The 19,264-nt window shown below is 36.6% G+C and overlaps 5 protein-coding genes across 5 annotated transcripts; 3 read left to right on the top strand and 2 right to left on the bottom strand.

Annotated features, from left to right (window-relative positions):
• Positions 1-160: 160 nt before the first annotated feature.
• Positions 161-3,374, top strand: LOC18007990 (probable serine/threonine-protein kinase At1g09600). Its single transcript, XM_006390699.2, has 7 exons — positions 161-867; positions 969-1,253; positions 1,332-1,649; positions 1,806-2,033; positions 2,125-2,225; positions 2,305-2,677; positions 2,769-3,374. The coding sequence occupies exons 1-7, from the start codon at positions 415-417 to the stop codon at positions 2,955-2,957; spliced, it is 1,947 nt and encodes a 648-aa protein (XP_006390761.1). The 5' UTR covers positions 161-414; the 3' UTR covers positions 2,958-3,374.
• A 1,064-nt stretch (positions 3,375-4,438) lies between these two features.
• On the top strand, positions 4,439-6,699 carry LOC18008948 (lysine histidine transporter-like 5). The gene is made up of 8 exons (XM_006390698.2): positions 4,439-4,465; positions 4,817-5,004; positions 5,101-5,484; positions 5,584-5,980; positions 6,069-6,174; positions 6,253-6,344; positions 6,443-6,511; positions 6,601-6,699. Exons 1-8 carry the CDS (start codon positions 4,439-4,441, stop codon positions 6,697-6,699), a joined length of 1,362 nt encoding a protein of 453 aa, XP_006390760.2.
• Positions 6,700-7,717: 1,018 nt separating this feature from the next.
• LOC18008951 (glucuronoxylan 4-O-methyltransferase 3) lies at positions 7,718-9,385 on the top strand. Its single transcript, XM_006390697.2, has 2 exons — positions 7,718-8,061; positions 8,219-9,385. Exons 1-2 carry the CDS (start codon positions 7,765-7,767, stop codon positions 8,813-8,815), a joined length of 894 nt encoding a protein of 297 aa, XP_006390759.1. The 5' UTR covers positions 7,718-7,764; the 3' UTR covers positions 8,816-9,385.
• Positions 9,082-11,119, bottom strand: LOC18008946 (GDSL esterase/lipase At1g71691). Its single transcript, XM_006390696.2, has 5 exons — positions 10,696-11,119; positions 10,384-10,505; positions 9,870-10,112; positions 9,516-9,765; positions 9,082-9,421 (listed from the first exon to the last, which is right to left on the bottom strand). Exons 1-5 carry the CDS (start codon positions 11,051-11,053, stop codon positions 9,198-9,200), a joined length of 1,197 nt encoding a protein of 398 aa, XP_006390758.1. The 5' UTR covers positions 11,054-11,119; the 3' UTR covers positions 9,082-9,197.
• A 4,230-nt stretch (positions 11,120-15,349) lies between these two features.
• On the bottom strand, positions 15,350-17,778 carry LOC18009224 (agamous-like MADS-box protein AGL12). Its single transcript, XM_006390695.2, has 7 exons — positions 17,441-17,778; positions 17,244-17,349; positions 16,255-16,316; positions 16,062-16,161; positions 15,883-15,924; positions 15,726-15,767; positions 15,350-15,546 (listed from the first exon to the last, which is right to left on the bottom strand). Exons 1-7 carry the CDS (start codon positions 17,620-17,622, stop codon positions 15,442-15,444), a joined length of 639 nt encoding a protein of 212 aa, XP_006390757.1. The 5' UTR covers positions 17,623-17,778; the 3' UTR covers positions 15,350-15,441.
• Positions 17,779-19,264: the final 1,486 nt, after the last annotated feature.

Here is a 19,264-nt window from a genome sequence, read left to right as displayed (position 1 = left end):
GAAAAAGGCAACCCAAAAACAAACAAACAAAAATGTTGACACCCCAAAAAATGATTGTCGGGCTTTGCAAGTGGAAATGGGCCCATTGAACGAAACCAATAAGACCCAGTTACGACCAGAAGAATTTTTTTTAAAAAAAAAATCAGGCTCTTGAGTTGACCATTCTTTTTTAATCGCCTCCTCGTCATTTGATTCTACTACAGTAGAAGGAAAAACACAATAAAGACATTTGAGTGGCACGCACGTTCCATTTTTCTATCACAACAAACTCACAAAAACGTGAGAGAGACAACAAAAGAACAGAGAGTTTTTGGTCGCCGACCATATCACCAGAGTAGAGAAATAGATAAAGAAAATCGGCAAAACTCAAAGCTTCTTCCATTAAGTAGGAGTTTGAATGGTTGTTTGTTTGTAATGGGTTGTATTTGCGCCACCGCGCGTTCTCCAAACGCCGCCGTTGCAAACAAGGAGCTACTAGATTCCAGCAAATCCATTGTTCATCTCATCCCTCGTCCACCGTCGTCGTCAGCTTCTTCATCCAAAAAGGAAGGATCTTTCACATGTCCGACTTCTACAGCTTCCATCACCGTCGTGGCCAATGGTTACCCAGTGGTGCGTCGTCCCTCCACGTCATCTGATCGAAACAGCAATAAACCAGCGGTTGTTGTGGGAGCTCCGGCCAGGAACCACACCAGAAGAGTCACGGATATGCCGGTGGTGCAGCCTACGCAGCAGCCACAGCGTCTGACCGGAAATAAAACAGAACTAGCCAAGGCAGAATGGCCGTCTTGGTTGGCTTCTGTTGCTGGAGAAGCTATCAAAGGATGGGTTCCTCGCAGCGCAGATTCCTATGAGAAGTTAGACAAAGTTAGTTGATCTTTCAAGAAAAAGTTATCCCTTTTGTTTTCCTTTTTGAATCTCTCTTTGTGTCCTGAAATAGAAATCTTATGTTCTGTGTATTGTTGTAGATTGGACAGGGGACTTACAGCAGCGTGTATAAAGCTAGAGACCTGGAAACGGGAAAGATTGTGGCGATGAAGAAAGTTCGGTTTGTGAATATGGATCCAGAGAGTGTCCGGTTTATGGCCAGGGAGATTCTCATTCTCCGAAAGCTTGATCACCCCAATGTTATGAAGCTTGAAGGTCTAGTCACCTCTAGACTCTCAGGTAGCCTCTACCTTGTCTTTGAGTACATGGAACACGATCTTGCAGGTCTAGCTGCAACTCCTGGAATCAAATTCTCTGAACCTCAGGTATTACATATAATGTATTACTACAAGGGCTATAATTCGGAAAATTCAAGTGACAAGAGAGTCTTACTTTGTTATTAGATCAAGTGCTATATGCAACAACTGTTCCGTGGGCTTGAACATTGCCACAGACGAGGAATCCTCCACCGTGATATTAAGGGATCTAACCTCTTGATTAATAACGAAGGTGTTTTGAAGATTGGTGATTTTGGTTTGGCGAATTTTTATCGGGGTGATCAAGATCTGCAGCTGACTAGTCGCGTTGTAACTTTATGGTACAGAGCACCTGAGCTGTTGCTCGGTGCCACCGAGTATGGACCAGCCATAGACCTGTGGAGCGCCGGCTGCATTCTCACTGAGCTCTTCGCCGGAAAGCCTATTATGCCAGGACGCACAGAGGTAATCAAACTCTCTAATACCTTTATAGTCTCTTTTGAACAAATCTGTTAGCAACGGCTTTATAATCCACAACACCATCTATTCAGATTCTGATTCTCAGAGCCCTATATCTTATAGAACACAACTGGTGAGATAATTATCCTTTTTGCTTCTTAGGTGGAGCAGATGCACAAGATCTTTAAGCTATGTGGTTCACCCTCAGAAGATTACTGGAGAAGAGCAACTCTGCCACTTGCAACAAGCTTTAAACCGAGTCATCCTTACAAGCCCGTTCTTGCTGAAACCTTTAATCATTTTCCTGCATCAGCTCTGACACTCATCAATAAGCTACTGGCAATAGAACCTGAGAAACGTGGATCAGCTGCTTCTGCCTTGAGGAGCGAAGTAATATATTGATACTAACCACAAATCTATGCCTATTAAATAAGCTATTAGATGCATTCTCATGACCAGTTCAAAACTTTCTTCTCTTCAGTTCTTCACCACGGAGCCACTCCCTGCTAATCCAGCAAACTTACCTAGATACCCACCAAGCAAGGAACTTGACGCTAAGCTTCGCAACGAAGAAGCGAGAAAGTAAGTCTGTACATGACATCTTCAGTTGACTGGTACTTCTCTCTTGTTGGGATTTTCCTCATGAAATTTTTGGTTGCAGACTAAGGGCAGAGGATAACAAGAGAAGAGGGGGAGAAACTGTGACAAGAGGACGGCCAAAAGATCATAAAACTGCCCAGACACCTGAGTTTATGGCCGCAGGACAGTCCAAAGTCACGTGCATTAGCCATAAGTTCAAAACAGACGAGGAAGGTGGCACCGGGTTTAGGATCGAACCACCCAGAAGAGGGATCCAGCAGAATGGTCACGCTCATGCTTCTTCAATGGTTCATCCAATTGTTGCTGGTAAAGAATGGAACAGAGGTGGAAGCATGAAAAGACAAACTAATGCAGAGCTGAAGTCTAGGATATCACAAACAGGAGAATTGTCTGGCTCTTCTTATAGAAGAGATCCCAACAGAGATTACTCAACCGTAAGCCTCTTTTTTCCCCTCTAGTTAGTTTGTGTACCTTAAACCGTTTGGTATGTACTGTAATTGTTGAGTGTGCCTTGGGCTGTGTCAGGGAAACGCACCAAGGAAAAACAGAATCCATTACTCAGGACCATTGATGCCTCCTGGTGGAAATCTTGAAGATTTGCTCAAAGAGCACGAGAAGCAGATCCAACAAGCTGTCCGCAAAGCCCGTGTCGAAAAGTCTGGATCAAGGAAAACAGGGCAGCAGCAGCGTTACGCAGGAAGAAATGCTCGGTAGCTAAAAGAGATGGAAAGAAACAAGAAGAAGAAATTTAAGCAGCATAGCACATGTATTGAGGTTTCATCAAGCCATAGAAACCCAAAAAAAAGCGTTTTTGTTTTTTGTTTTTGCCTCTTCTGCGCGTGAAGCCAGGGATTGATGCAATGTATAGTCAAATATTGTTTCATAGGCCAACAAGATTGACGACTATAATGTCAAACTTCGTTTTGTAGATACGCAAGGCAAAATAACTCCAAGTTCGCTACTTTTAAACCACCCATGAGCTGAAAACTAAAAACCTGTTCACAAATCCACATAACAAGCTAATTCTACACGCAGCTCTGATTTAATAGCCTCACTCAAGTTTCCTTTTCAAAGCTGAGAAAAAGTCCACGACAACTGAAGCTGGATTCTTGAGAAATTAGAATACCTTTTCGCTTAAAGAAGTTGACTCTGTATACCCACGATATCGCTTGTTAGAAGCAGAAACTCGAAATTCGATTCCGTATGAATCAAGCTCAAACTCTGCGAATAACCTCTACATTCTGCTAATCCGAAGCCGCTTGAAAAGATCATAAATCCTTCACTCCTATCGCCATCTTCCAGCTTTTTGTCCGTAGATCAAAAACTAGAAAACTTCACCGAAATCCCCAAAACAAAATCATATGACTAACCCTACATTCAGTCGATTTCGGATGATTACGGGTAGTATTCGGGTCTGGATAATTCAGGGACATATAAATACTATCCAGCATTTACGGGTCGGGTATTCCAGGTATTCGGGTTGAATCTTTTTTGGGTCAAAGATTCGGGTTGAATCTTAATAATTCGGCTACTGTTATTTTTTTAGGGGTGAATGCAAACGTTTGAGTTCAAATTTATTTGTTTATTTCTCTTTTTACAATTCAAAATTGTATTATACGAAAATTCTACCGTAAAAAAATAACTTTTGTATAGATAAAATTTATTTGTCTCGTAGTGTAATAAACTCTTTTTAGATTGATGATTTCTTACAACTGAAGATGCGGAATTTTGTGAAATGTTCTCGTTTTACGTTGTGAGTAATACAATTTGTAGACTTTATTGATTTCTAAGGTTATTGAGTTGTGGGAACACGAGAAAATATCGGGACAAGTAAGGCTAGAAACGTGGGTAATAAATAAAAAAGAAGAAAGGATCTGAAAATTAAGCAAAAAAATAGGAAAAGACCAGAGTCGTTGGATTTGCGAAAGACTTTAAAGTTACGAGATTAACCGCAGACTCGTTCAAAAGACCATCCTCACTTTCCTATGATCCAAGTAATCAAAAATTAGTTTCACCCTAATTACCTCTCTATTTAAACTCTTCACCTTTTCAACCATCATTAACCGTAATTTCTCTTCTTTTTGTTTGTTTGTTGATGTTTCTTCTCTATACATATTTTGTACTTTAAAAAATAACACACCTGCCTGTATTTTATTTTATATTTTTGTGGATATTAAAGAAAACACAAGACAAGAATGACATACAATGCGCCTCCTCCACCGGTAATATTTAATTAGAATATATTTATTCTTATGGTATTAGTGTCGAGTTTTTGGTTCGACTTGTCTTTTCTCTAAGTATATATCACATGAATAATGTAGTTTCATCAATGAGACTCTTAACATTTTATCATATTAAAAACTTGTAAGATTTCAATTTTTGATGCTCTTTAAAAAGATCTAAAACGTAAAATCTTTTAAAAAATTTTAGCCATGAACTATAAATCATTCACAATGCTGAAAAAAATTCTTGTAACGAGAAGATATGGTAACTCAACAGTTTTCTTTTCCTCTTTGTTTTTTTTTTTGACGTTTAGCATCATCTATAAATTAACCAAACCAAATTCTGATCAGGACGATGCTGAGGAGAACAAAGGAAGATCGCCGGAGAATAATAATAATCGGCAAATGGATTACAACGATTGGTTACCGGTAACTGCGTCTAGAGAGGCCAAGTGGTATTACTCCGCTTTCCACAATGTCACGGCCATGGTCGGTGCCGGAGTTCTCGGTCTCCCTTTCGCCATGTCACAACTTGGCTGGTAATATTCCAAAGAAATTCTAATTATTTTATAGTCTTCTTCACAAAAATAAAAACTAGTAGTAATTAACGATAAATTTTTATTATCTTATAACAGGGGACCTGGACTTGTTGCAATAATGTTATCATGGGCTATAACGTTCTATTCGTTGTGGCAAATGGTGAACTTACACGAATCTGTACCCGGGAAACGGTTAGACCGTTATCCAGAGCTAGGCCAAGAAGCGTTTGGACCAAGGCTAGGTTACTGGATCGTCTTGCCCCAACAGCTTCTGGTCCAGATCGCTTCCGACATTGTCTACAACGTGACCGGAGGCAAATCGCTTAAGAAATTCGTCGAGCTTCTCTTTCCTAATCTCCAGCATATTCGTCAGACTTATTACATCCTCGGATTCGGCGCGCTCCAAGTCGTCCTCTCTCAATCTCCTGATTTCAACTCTATCAAGATCGTCTCTCTCTTAGCTGCCCTCATGTCTTTCTTGTATTGTCACCAAACCCAAAACAAACAAAAAAAACAAGAATCCTCTGTTTTTTTTTTTTATAATCTTGATCTGATCTCTCTTTGAAATCTTGTTTGTAGTTACTCAATGATAGCGTCTGTAGCGTCAATAGTGAAAGGAACGCAGCACCGTCCATCTGAGTATGGAGTGAGAGGAGACACGGTGGCTGCAATGATATTTGACGCGTTTAACGGCATTGGAACCATAGCGTTTGCGTTTGCAGGACACAGTGTGGTTCTTGAGATCCAAGCTACTATTCCTTCAACACCTGAAATCCCTTCCAAGAAACCAATGTGGAAAGGAGTCGTCGTCGCTTACGTGATCGTCATCGTTTGTTACCTCGCTGTGGCTATCTCCGGTTATTGGGCTTTTGGTGATCTTGTTGAGGATGATGTTCTCATTTCCCTTGAGAGACCTGCTTGGCTTATTGCTGCTGCTAATTTCATGGTCTTTATCCATGTCATTGGTAGTTATCAGGTCTAGTTTTTTTTCTTTTTTTTTCTTGTTCTGTTTCTTTTCCAAATAATGTGATTGTACAATGTAACTGATGATCATTCTCGACCAGGTTTTTGCGATGTCTGTGTTTGACACGATCGAGTCGTACCTGGTGAAAACACTGAAATTCACTCCTTCGGCAACACTGCGTCTAGTCGCACGTAGCACATACGTTGGTTAGTTCTCATATTTAGCTTCTTTTTTTCGCTTTATCTAGAGAAATGGGAACTTAAGAGTCTTGGGTTTGTGTGCAGCATTGGTATGTCTTGTAGCAGTTTGTATCCCCTTTTTCGGAGGTCTGTTAGGGTTCTTCGGTGGCCTCGTCTTCTCATCAACCTCATACTTCGTAAGTCACTTTACTAAAAAAAAAAACAGTTGATACATCTCTGGTTCTTTGCATACATAAATATAAATATGATGTATTTGTACAACTGTATTTTGCAGTTGCCTTGCATTATATGGTTGATCATGAAGCGACCAAAACGATGGAGTTTCCATTGGTTTGCCTCTTGGGTTAGTCTTTCTTTCTTGATTCCACAAGGCTTAAAGTCACAAGCTGATTAAACCTATAATTCTCTAATCCGTTGTTAATTTAACCACAGTTTGCAATAGTCATTGGAGTCTTGATAGCAATCTTTGCGCCCATTGGAGGAATGAGACACATTATCCTTTCAGCAAAAAGCTACAAGCTCTTCTCATAGGCTTTATATGCCAAAGCAACCACCATCATAACAACTTACAAAAATTCTTTTTTTTACCTTTTAAACATAGCCATCTAGTTGGGAATACATAGTTAGATATTGGGAAATTCTTTGGATATTTCTTTTGTCTTCCCTTCTATTGAGTGTGTCTTTTTAAATTTTTTTTTGGTATAACATTTCCATCAAGAACTGCCTTCCGAAATGCTTACGGATTTCGTGAAGGCTCTATGCGCTTTAGCCCTGAAGCTGTGACTGATGTTCACTCTAACCAGTCATGTAAAATCGCCTACAAAGGAATAGCATACGATATATGGTCAACCGCGAGCTCTGAACTTGCAGATTTTTAGCGGTTTTGGCTCTTTTTTTTTTTTTTCAAGTCTATATAAAACTCTAATGCAGGTAAAATGCCTATAGAATTCAGAACTTTTTGGTTTTGGATTGTAATAATATATCTTAAATAACGTGATAGCCTTTCCATTTCTCATTGTTGAGTTTGTATCAAATAGAGTCATATATGTTTAATACTGAATTGAAAGATGCAAAACAGAGAGTCAACTAATATAAAAATTCCTGGAAAAAAAAATATTTGTCATGGTAAAGTGCCAACTTAGCCAAATTTTAGACTTTCACTGATGAAATAATGTCTCTGTGATCTGATGGCGTAACTACTATTTACTTTTAAGACTATCCTGTTCAATTTTCCTAGAAATAGCATTTTACAATAAAAAAAAAGCTTATATTAATGGAGTGATATACTACTAATGTAATTTGTAACTGCTATATTACCCTTTAACCTTTTAAACTTGGTCCAATAATTAAGGTGATGATATCAAAGCCTTAATTAATTATCAAAATTACATGTATTATTATCGTTAATATCGACCAGTCAATGTTGTGAGACACACCGATAATCAAACCACCACATGGACAAAGCCCAAAAAGTAAAATTAAAATCTTTTGTCTCTTTGTCCCCTTCACAGCACAAAAACCTTCCTCTGCAGTAAACTGTAACGCCTCTCACTACAGCAACGAGAAATTATCAGAATCTCTCTCCCTTTCATCCCGATGACGACTAATCTCCCATTTCCGATTACACTGAAACTCATCCTCTCTAGCTTAGCTTCCATCGTCGTAATCACTCTCTTCTTCATCACCAGAACCGATTTCTCACAATCTTCATTACACCCGTCGCCGGACAAAACTCTCCGGATCTCCAACTCCTCCACCGGAACTAAATTACAGAGCCAAGAATCCATAAATTGCGTTAAGATCCCTCCTTCGCTCGCCGATGCTCTCGTCCACTACGCCGCCTCCAATATCACTCCCCAGCAAACACTCTCCGAAATCTCCGTCACCAAGAAGGTAACACAACACTAATTACATGCAATTTAAGTTGTGCAATTCAAATTGCTAAACAAGAAAAAAAAAAACATTTTCACTAGCGTTGTTATTACAGTGTCATAGTTTGGTAGTGTGGTAATGTGCCGACACAAAAATGAGAAAATCAAAATTGAATCAGGTCTTGGAGAAGAAATCGCCGTGCAATTTTCTGGTATTTGGGCTGGGCCACGACAGCTTGATGTGGGCTTCGTTAAACCACGGAGGAAGAACCATCTTCTTAGACGAGGACGAGTCATGGATCCGTCGAATCTCTGAGAAATTCCCGTCTCTGGAATCGTACCACGTCAAGTACGAGACAAAGGTAAAAGACGCGGCGGCTCTGATGTCGTCGGCGAAAAACAGAGAAGAGTGCCGTCGCGGCTTGTCGACGGATCTTAGGGTTTCTGCGTGCGAGCTTACGCTGACGAGGTTACCGGAGGTTGTTTACGAGACGGAGTGGGATTTAATCATGGTCGATGCTCCGACAGGGTTCCACGAAGAAGCTCCGGGGAGGATGACGGCGATCTATACGGCGGGGATGATTGCGAGGAGCCGGAAGAATGAAGGAGAGACGACGGCGGTTTTCGTGCACGATGTAGATCGGACGGTGGAGGATGAGTTCTCCATGACGTTTCTGTGCAGAGATTACTTGACGGAGCAACAAGGAAGGCTCCGTCATTTTACGGTGCCTAGTCACCGGAACAAGAATTTCTCCGGCGGTAGATTCTGTCCCTGATCCACCGTGGATAAAAGAACAATTTTTATTGATTTTTTTTTAATCACTGCGTCGTTAATATCAAAAGAGTTAATTATCCAACGAGCGGGCTGATTCATTTGGGCCAACGAATGGGCCCAAAACATATAAAAAAAACAAAAAATGGATTAGTTTTGTGATTGATACACTAATGTTGTTAACTTGGATTCAAATTTTGGTGGTTTGTATGTGTGAGTTATAGTATATACTGGCAAAATAAATGTCAAAAATAGAAAAAGAAAAAAGGTTTGATTATAATGTTGCGAACGAAAGTCAAAAAACGTTACAAGAACAAACTAAACAGACCAAAAACAGTACGAAGTTTATATTTCTTCTTGATTGCTTCATAATCGCTATGTCTCTACTAGTTGAGACTAGCCAGTTGCTGAATGTTGATAGGAAACGCGACCGTGGGGTCACCAGCAAACGCTTTCTTGGCCATTATGAGATTAACTTTTTCCGTAGGATGAAAAGCGTCCCAAAACAGATACTGATCTCTGTTAGGACAAGGCGTCTCAAAGGGAAGACAAGTGATCTGTCCTCTGTTCCGTCCTATCCCACAACATCCTTTGTCTAAAGTAGTAAACCCTAAACACAAAAACCAACACAAGTACCATTATTAGCCCATCGATGATTTAAGTGTTGTTCTTTACTTAGTTAGCGTAACATTTTTGTTAATTACCATAACTAGCTTTGTTAGCGATGATGTCTTCGAACATATGAGCGATATCGAGGTAAATGAATTTAGCGTCGGGGAGATTCTGGTTGAGATTAGAGATCATTGTTTTGACGTTTGTGTTGAAAGGAAGAACAAGCTGGTTCACTTCGTCTGAGCATTTACCGTCGGTTCCTTGAGCAAGAATGCTCGGAATGCATCCCATTCTTCCAACTCCAGCCACTACAAATTTTCGACCACCTAGATTATACAGCCTCTGCATTACCCAACAAAAAAAAACAAAAAATTAACACATTTATGATTACGTTTTAGCTTCTTGCTTAATTAATACTATTAGTTTGTTTTTGTTTTATGTATTACGGTGAGCTGATTGGCGTAGTTTTGAACCAAGAGATCGCCGAATTGTTGTGCATTGAATTGGTTACGGGTAGGGAAATTGGGCATCAAGTAATTGTTGAGATAGTCATTGCTTCCCATTCCGATGAAGAACAAGCTTCGAGCCACTGAGTCTGCAATGGCCACTGCACCACCAGACTTGCTCGCTACCTGATTTAACGTTGTTTCGAAGTTATGGATCTGCTGGTCGAACGGTATGCGCCCCACCTGACCACCCGATCATAAACTCGTTAATTTTTTTCATCGTTGATCAAGAACATATACTCATGTGACCACGCTTTAAACATGTGGTTGAGTTGATTTTACTTAACAAATGACTTTCACAATCATGTTGATGTATATGTACTGGTTCTAAAATGTATAATCCAAATAAACATTTGTAAGAATCGGTTGGTTGGATTATTTTCTCATATACTACTACTTCTACATATATACTTCTTACAACAAAATAGTAAAAAGTTAATAGCATGCAACTTACGAAGTTTCCTCCAGTGTCAGGAAGAATCCCGGCGGCTGCGGAAGCGTAGTTGACACCACGGAGCATTTGATCTCCGATAGCTTCGGAGTACGCCGGAATCAATGGGAGCCCCAATAGTTGAGCTATATAATCAGTGCATGCATGCGTCAAATTAACTTCATCGATCAGACTCATCCAAACTTTATTCATTTTTGTTATAAATTTTAATATACTTTTTTCCAAACTCGGAGGAAATACATGTTTTGAAGAGAAGAAATAACATTTATAACAACATGTACTTAATATTTATGTAGACATGTACTAAAACCATACCAATCCCATCGACCATGGTTAAGCCATTGCAGAAACGACCGGTTGGACCGCCATTGAAGTCGATGCCATAAGGGAAATAATTGGCTTTAGCAAAGGAAGGGATATTATTGTTGTTCCCATTGTCTATGAGAGAGTCTCCAAAGACAAATAGTGCCGGCACAACGCCATCACTGCCACCTTGGTCGACTAGTGGAGGCGGAGGAGCAAAAACAGGTTCCTCAACCACAACTAATGGAGGCGGAGGAGCAGAGACAGGTTCCTCAACCACAACAAGCTGGCCGGAGACGCCATGCAGAAGTTGGAGAACCACCACGAGAAGAGGTGGGAAGAAGCAAAGTCGCCGGAAGTGGAAAGCCATTGGAGGGTTTGAGTTTGAGAGGTTTAAGTTGATCTTGTAAGGTTGATTTTTGGGTGACGGAAAATAGAATTTGAAAGATTTATAGAGGGAGAGAGAGGGGGGTTTGGTGAAGAGTAGTAAATGTGTCTATCCGTCTTCTACCACACAGTAATAACAGCCACTCACGATAATCACAATATGTGAGTTATGGTCTACATGTATTGTGATGTTTAAAAAAAAAGGTGATTTGCATCGATAATAGTTTCTGATGAACAAATTAGCTATCTATCATATAGTCAATTCACTGCATAACACAAGTCAACAACAAAAAGTAGGTAAAAAAGACTGAATACCCTTTATTCTTTAATTCTGGAAAAAAATATTTCTGACATGATTTGGGACTACAAAACTTAGAAATATAGAGACTTTATCTGCTTCTTTGAACAATAGCAGCGAGAATTTTAACCAACATCAATATTTGTTGTCGTTTTATAATGTGTGTGTTCTCTCTCCACCATTATGCTCTTCCTCTCTGTTATTCTTCTCATCTTCTTCTTCTCTGTTTCTCTCTTCTTCTATACACGGTGTTTTTTTGCTCAAATCATTTAAGATAACTTTATGGTATAATTTATTATTTTTATTAAAAATTATTTATTTAGAATATACAGTTATGTAGTAGACGACTATTTTCATAAAAAAATTGCATTCACCACAGAAGAACACTCTCTCATTCTAAAATTATGAGACATTATGGACGATACTTTCTATGGTTGCACCAAGTTGAAGATAAATAGACATATACCAAGTAGTCACCTATCACTTCAGTATAGACGTTCTTTTCAATTATAATTCTTTTATTTGTTGTGTTCATATATTTATAGTAGACAACTACTAATAGGTGATTATGTTTAAAATGTAGATGGTTGTTGTCGGTCACGATGAGTATGAAGTTTACAACAAAAAAAAGAGGTGTACATAACAAGTTATCAGCAACTTCTTCTTACAACAACATTGCAAACTAGAAGCTTATGGGAGAGGTGCAAAATCAGTTTTTGAAGATCCCTTTATGAAAGACTTTTCCACCCAATACCTACTCATGTATGTTCTGGTGATTCGGAACTACTTTCCCCATTAATGCGCTGACTACATGGTCAACCAAAGAAAATAAAGATCTTATCCCGAGGAGAAATGAAGGTAACGTAGTCAACTATGTAGTGTTTGTAACATAGTAAGCTTTTTTTATAATGAGTCGTAGTTGACTACTTTGTGGTCGAAATGACACAGAGAAATTTGAGGAATGCGGCAAGGTTTTGCAGCAGGTGTCTTGCAAGGGGTCACAATGGTAATTATAGGATCATAGTTGACTATTTTCATAGAAAATCATTTGCTCAGAGTATGTGGTTATATAGTAGACAACTATTTTCATAAAAAATTTGCATCTCCCTCAGACAAACATCCTTTCACTCCGAAAGTGTGAGACATTATGGAAAATACTTTCTATAGTTGCATCAAGTAGAAAATAAATAGACATATACCAACTAGTCATCTATCACTTCAGTATAGACGTCATTTTCATTCTAATTTTTTTGTTTGTTGTGTTCATATATTTCTAGTAGACGACTACTAGTAGGTGATTATGTTTAAAATGAAGGTTTGTTTTGAATGACACAGAGACGTTGACTAATTTGTAATGTATTTTGATTAGATAGGTAGTACTCAAAGTCGATTATTAATAGTTGTCTATTTTCTCCATACAACTCAAAGTTGATTCTAATACTTAAGTAAATATTAATAATTGTCTATTTTGATTAGATATCTACTACTCAAAGTCGATTATTGGTAGTTGTCTACTTTCACTGACTCAAAGACTTCAGGGTAGCGCTTCATTAAGCTGGGTCGTTTAATGAAGGCAGATAGGTTGAGCACCCTGATGACAGATAGTTCCTTGAATTTTTGGTTTAAAACCTTACATGAACAAGCATCTTCTGCAGATTCTCTAGCAACCCTTTCAAAGACATCAACGAGTGCATCGTGAATCTGGTTCAGAATATTATTTGCGAACGGTGTAGGTTGACATTGTCGAAGAGAACACATATCCCTACAAAGGAAAAATGTCAAAAAGTTAGCAATTATAAACTGATTATTGTTGTTACGTAGTTAACTATCGATAGTTATATTAGTAGTTGGTTATATGTGCATAGTAGTTATGTAGACTAACTGAATATGGAGTAGCTATTTATTGTATCTATTGGACGAATAGAGTAGACGATTACTAATGATGATATTCAATGTAGTTACTATTTACTAGATATGCGTATAAAAATAGTTAACTACTCTAGATCTACAAATTGGAGAGAACCAGATATCGATAACAACGAAGAAGAAGACACAACTAGGTGAATACAGTGAACAGAAATCGAAAGTACTGTAAGTAAAGCTGATTATATATATAGAACTAAGAATCAAATAGGTGGGTCAAGAAAATAACCTTCCATAACTCGACGATGAAGAATACGGATGTTGTAATACCGTCGACGAAGATGATACGCGGAGAGGTGACAGGGTGTCTGGAAGTGTTTCTGAAGGGGAGCACTTCAAAATCAAAGAAACGTCTTCCATCGAAGGTGGAGTTAAGTGGGAGGTTTCCAGAAAAGAAAAAGCTTGCTTTTGTCGATGGTGTTATAGAGTGCTCGGCATCGTTTCCAGCGGATTCATCGGCGGAGAGAATATGTGGAAATAGAATAGATCCAAGAAAAAGGGTTTTTCTGGAAAGGTTCTCAAAGAAAAAAATCAATTTAAAATTTAAAAATAAAGAGAAAAAATAAATTCAACTAAAAGTTTTTCTAGTAAAAGTTATGGTGTTGTGGAAAATAGAAATTGTCAGAATAGATAAAAGTTTGAATGATATGGTTTAAAAGAGATGGCGTAGACTTAATTTGATGGGGGGTTGGATGTCTTTGCCCACCATTAAAAAAATTAGTTTTAATGGACCTAAATAAGATTCTGCAGCCTGTTATCCCACCTAATTTCCCTTAAAAAAAGGTCTTCATGTATTGTTTCTCTCCATGTATGTCTATATATAATACTCCCTCCGTTTCACGAAGAGTGTCGTTTTAAGGTTTTATTTTTGTTTCACAAAGAGTGTCGTTTTATATTTTCAATGCAAAATTTTAAACAATATTCCAATTTTAACCATATTAATTTAATGTATTTACTAGATAAAAACAAATCATTTAATGTATTAATAAGGGACAAAGTTGTACTTTTAATAATTTTCTTAATATGTGTGAAAAATGTCAGAATGATACTCTTTGTGAAACGGAGGGAGTATGATTAAAATGATTTTACACTTTCAACAACAATATAAAAAATTATACTAATATACTGTATTTTTTAAGATATATATTATTACATAATGTGTCGAACTGAATGATTTACGTATGTTGATCTACAAATTGATTTTAGATCAATAGAAGTGTTTTTTTTTTTAGTAAAAATTTCTTTTTTTTTTGAGAAATTCTTGATCAATGAAAGTGTTGAAAGGTCTGATTAGAATTATGTAATCGTTGAGTTAGTGAAAGATTTTCAAGTGCTTCTAAGTTCAACAAAACAAAATCTCATTTACAAACGATTAATTTGTAAAGCTCACCAGGAAGAAGAATTTAAATCACAATTAAAAAAAAAAGAAGAAGAAAAACGTTGCATTTAAATCGTCGATATTATCGATGATGTTTAAGCTTTCAAGGTCAGACAATCGTGAAGACCAATTATGTCGAAGAAGAGAGCAGAAAAAGCAACAAATAAGTCTCTTCTAATTCGAAATGATGGCTTGTAGGTTTTAGCATCTTGATTCTTGGTCTATAACTTTAGGGTTGACTTTTGATACTATTTTGACTTCTCAGATTCTGTGATAAAAGGATATACTATATACTTGGGACCCAATAAATGGTAGTCGTCCTCTTTTGCCACAACCGGTACTATAGTCCAATCGTATGTTTAGACACAAAAAGTTTCCGCATCTGCGATTTGTTTCAAATTTCATGACATTTTCAGTTTTTGCAATCGAGTCAAATAAATTTCGATTTGTGTTGAAATTCTATTATCCCTAGACTATATCATTATTAGACGTTAGACTTTTCATCATGGATAACAATGTAAATACACTGAAAAAAGAGGCTAGGTTTCCTCAAATGAAACCCAAAGCAAATAATCCATAAAATCCAAACATAGATAGAAACTGGATAGCGTTTACGTACACACCACACTTGTAGTCATTTCGTTGCTCATACAAACAAATTAAAAACAAGAGTCCACGGGCTTTATTATACTTCTGTGTGATTTAACAGCACTAATTATACTTACCAAGATTATTTGAATTCGTAAGACACAGTCTTCAAATATCCATAGGTCTAGAACTGAAATATTTCACTCGGCATGGTTAGCGGATAAGAATAGTTGTTAGTCTCCACAGTTGCGAAGTTAGCATCTAATATGCTATTGTTGGTCTCCTCTATCTGCATGAATCCAACATAATAATAAAGCAAATCATTAGGGCAAAGCAATTTAAAGATCATCGGGATAGCTAGTGTGACTAATTCAAGAGATACATTTTGATATAATTATGTTGATAGATCTCCATTTTCATAAAATGTGTTTATGATAAGAATGTTAATTATAGTGCTTTTTGTGTTACCTTTCCGAGGAGATACTTATTGGCATTTTTGAGAACCCCTTCCTTCATTCACCAAAAAAAAGTGTAAAACATATGTAAATTTCACTTTTTGTATTCAGTTTTATAAACCAAAATCACATTATTAACTTTTATAAAGCTAAATGTTTATGTGCTTTACCTTGTTCCTCAAAGACTGAATTTCTTGAAGCATAATCTCCATCTGCAAAATTTACATATAAACTTATTCATTGTTTTAAATAGAAATATGTAAACCTTTCTTATCATGATCAGTATTTTATATTCACTCTGCCTACTGCCTAACATATTGATTGTACATGTATGTATGCACGTTTATACCTTAGCTGAGCGAATGTGAGAAATCCAATACTCAAGATGCTTCTCAAGCAAAAGAAGTTCTTCAAGATTCATCGCCCCTTCTCCTCCTCCAAACATATACCTGAAATCATTTTAATTATTATAACATGCGTATATGTATGAATTTATAGTCAATTTAGTTAGGAAATACTGTGTAAATAATTAATATGTATACCTTATTCCTTTCTGAAGCATATCAATCTCTTGCTTCAGCACATTGACCTCATCTTTCGGATCCTAGAAAATACACTTTCCTTTCAATGTTTCTACTACTTGTATATATATAGTATCATAAAGCGAATGTACAAAATTTGAAAATGTTGGGTTCCAATTATTGACCGTCTCCGTACATGTATTTATTCTAAAAAGTAAATATACATATTTGCGCCAAAAAATAAATAGTTCAGAGCGTGTCAATGACAATAGTTTAGGGCAAAGTAAAGTGTTCGGGGAAACTTTTATCAAAAGGTTGTGCTGATCCCATTTGTAAACCAATACTACAACTTCGTTCGAAATATACAGTGATTAAATAACTAAAGATACAAACATTTTAAAGTGTGATAGATATGTGTATTTTTGTCTCCAAAGCATCTTTTACTTTAACAGTAAGTAATTTGACTTGTTTTGCTTTATCAAATTTTTCTTTTTCTTTTTTTCTTTTTTGTTTCGACCAAAAAAAAAAAATTTCTTTTTTGACTTGTTTTTGGTTTTACTCTATACTAGTACAACGTTCCACGATAGAGAGTTTCGACAAATTAATAATTCGGAGAATGGGAGAGCTAGGTGCATTGAATGTTACTTCACAATAACTATTAATTTCATGTAGAATCGGAATCAGGTGCCCTACCTAACTTACTGACTATTTTAGTTTCAAATCAATTAACAACGTCCAACAGAGTTTCGGTTTGCATGTCAACACGTGTTACCAAACTGAATATTAGAATAAAATATTACTATAAAAGAACAAAGAAGAACAAAATGGCCAATAAGGGATTAAAAATTACTTATGAGGCACTGAGCGCCGACTAGCTAACCCAAAAATGCATAAAAACGAAAAAGATTCAACAATTTAATCCCAAAAATCAAAGAGAAAGTTTCGATATAAATATTAATTAATTAAATAAATAAAGAAAAATGAAAGAGAACTAGGAAAGAGAGACTTACAAGATTTGGGGGTTGAAGTTGTTCTTGAGCAGTAAAAATAGCAGAAGAAGAACCACGACCACCACCAGTACACTTCATGTACTTATCAATCATCCCCTCCATTGTTCTGGTTTTTAATCAAATTCACATACATATATAAGCTTAATTAATATAAACCAAAAATAGAAATATGAAGTATAAGATATATATAATAATACCCTTTAGTAGCGAGCTCAAAGAGCTTGCCCTGTGGAGAGAAGATCACTACACCGACCTCGGCGTCGCAGAGCACAGAGAGCTCCTTAGCCTTTTTGAGAAGACCGGTTCTCCTCTTGCAAAACGTCACTTGTCTGTGAACCGGGTTCTCGATCCTCTTCAGTTGAATCTTTCCACGAGCCATCTCTATCTGACGATTTAACGTTTCAATTTGTGATTAAATTCGGATTTGGATGTGAACTTAGAACGTGGAACAACCTCCCACTAGTTTGAACTAGCTTCGAGGTTACCCACTTACTATTTGGTGTCTTTTTCTTGGGAGAAAACTTTCAAGTTATGACCAAACTCATGAACCTCCTTTCTCTTTATATATAATCACCATTAACAGATTCTCCCACTCAGTTCTCTGCTCCTTAAAGCACCTTTCTGCTCCACACAAGCCTCCTTTTCTCTTATATGTTATATGTTAAATATGCATTCATACAAAGTATATAGCTTTACATGCGAAAGCTCCATCTAAAGTATTGTTTGTTATTTTATGGGTTTGTATTGTACTAGCCCTTTCCTATCTAGCTTGTATAAAATTATTTCCTAGGTTATATGTGATTGATTGAGCTTACATCCGATGTGACATATGATATGACATGCACTAGTTCTTACAAAACCATACTATCTCAGTAATCCACATATGTTTCTATTTTGATAGGGATATTTTTTATTGGGTATTTTTAAGTAAATATATGGTGAAGAATGTCAATTGAGAAGGCAGAAAAGAGAAATAAACTTGTGAGTAAGCAAAAACTATTGACACAAGAGAGATGTTGGACTCGACGTGTACCTTGCCTAATATTGTGACATAAAGGACTATACCAATGTAAGAAAACTGAGTTCCCAAATGCCATTCGACTCCGTTTTTTTTTTAACTGTCCATTAACTGATGTATGTGCAATCTTTTTCAAACGGATCAAAATTATGAACGACCAATAATCTTACACTCATTCAAAATCGAACTCCAAACATATTGTATAAGCACTACTAACCTTTAACAAACCACTATACCAAATTAATTTAAGAAAACTTAAAGGACTATACCAATGTAAGAAAACTGAGTTCCAAAATGCCATTCGACTCCGTTTTTTTTTTTAACTGTCCATTAACTGATGTATGTGCAATTTTTTTCAAACGGGATCAAAATTATGAACGACCAATAATCTTACACTCATTCAAAATCGAACTCCAAACATATTGTATAAGCACTACTAACCTTTAATAAACCACTATACCAAATGAATTTCCAATCCCAGAAAATTAGGTACGTTTAGCATTAACTTAATTAATTAATTATATTCTCAAGTGTTTTCTTATAACTATACTAAAATAGTCTTCTTAGCTGGCTCCATTCCCTGTTATATTCTTGTCGTTTTTGTTAATTTTTCTAGTTTTTCGTTCTCTGTTGTAAAAAATTTGAAAATTAGTATAAATCTTAATTTTTTAACAAAAAAAAATTTGTTTAGTTTTTATAATCACATTTTTAATAATTAGTATCAAATTTCATCGCGTATATATATAACCACAATCCTAAACGTATATTTTCTTAAAATGAATTTTTCTGTTTCCCACCCACCATCATCTAGTTTGTCTCTCATTTTTATCAATGTATGATTTCTAAGATACCTATCAAAAGACCAACATTCTTATAGCTGACAGAAATCCAATTTAATATATGTTATCTCAAATCAATGCAAATAATGATATGTCAAAGATAAGTAAAATTTCATTTCAAATCAATTGATAATATTAATTATAAGAATAATTTATATCTTCTA

The sequence above is a fragment of the Eutrema salsugineum genome, unplaced genomic scaffold (assembly GCF_000478725.1).
Source record: "Eutrema salsugineum unplaced genomic scaffold, Eutsalg1_0 scaffold_9, whole genome shotgun sequence".
Lineage (NCBI taxonomy): Eukaryota > Viridiplantae > Streptophyta > Magnoliopsida > Brassicales > Brassicaceae > Eutrema > Eutrema salsugineum.
Note: the sequence above shows the minus strand (reverse complement) of the source record. Positions and strands in the feature narration are given on the sequence as shown.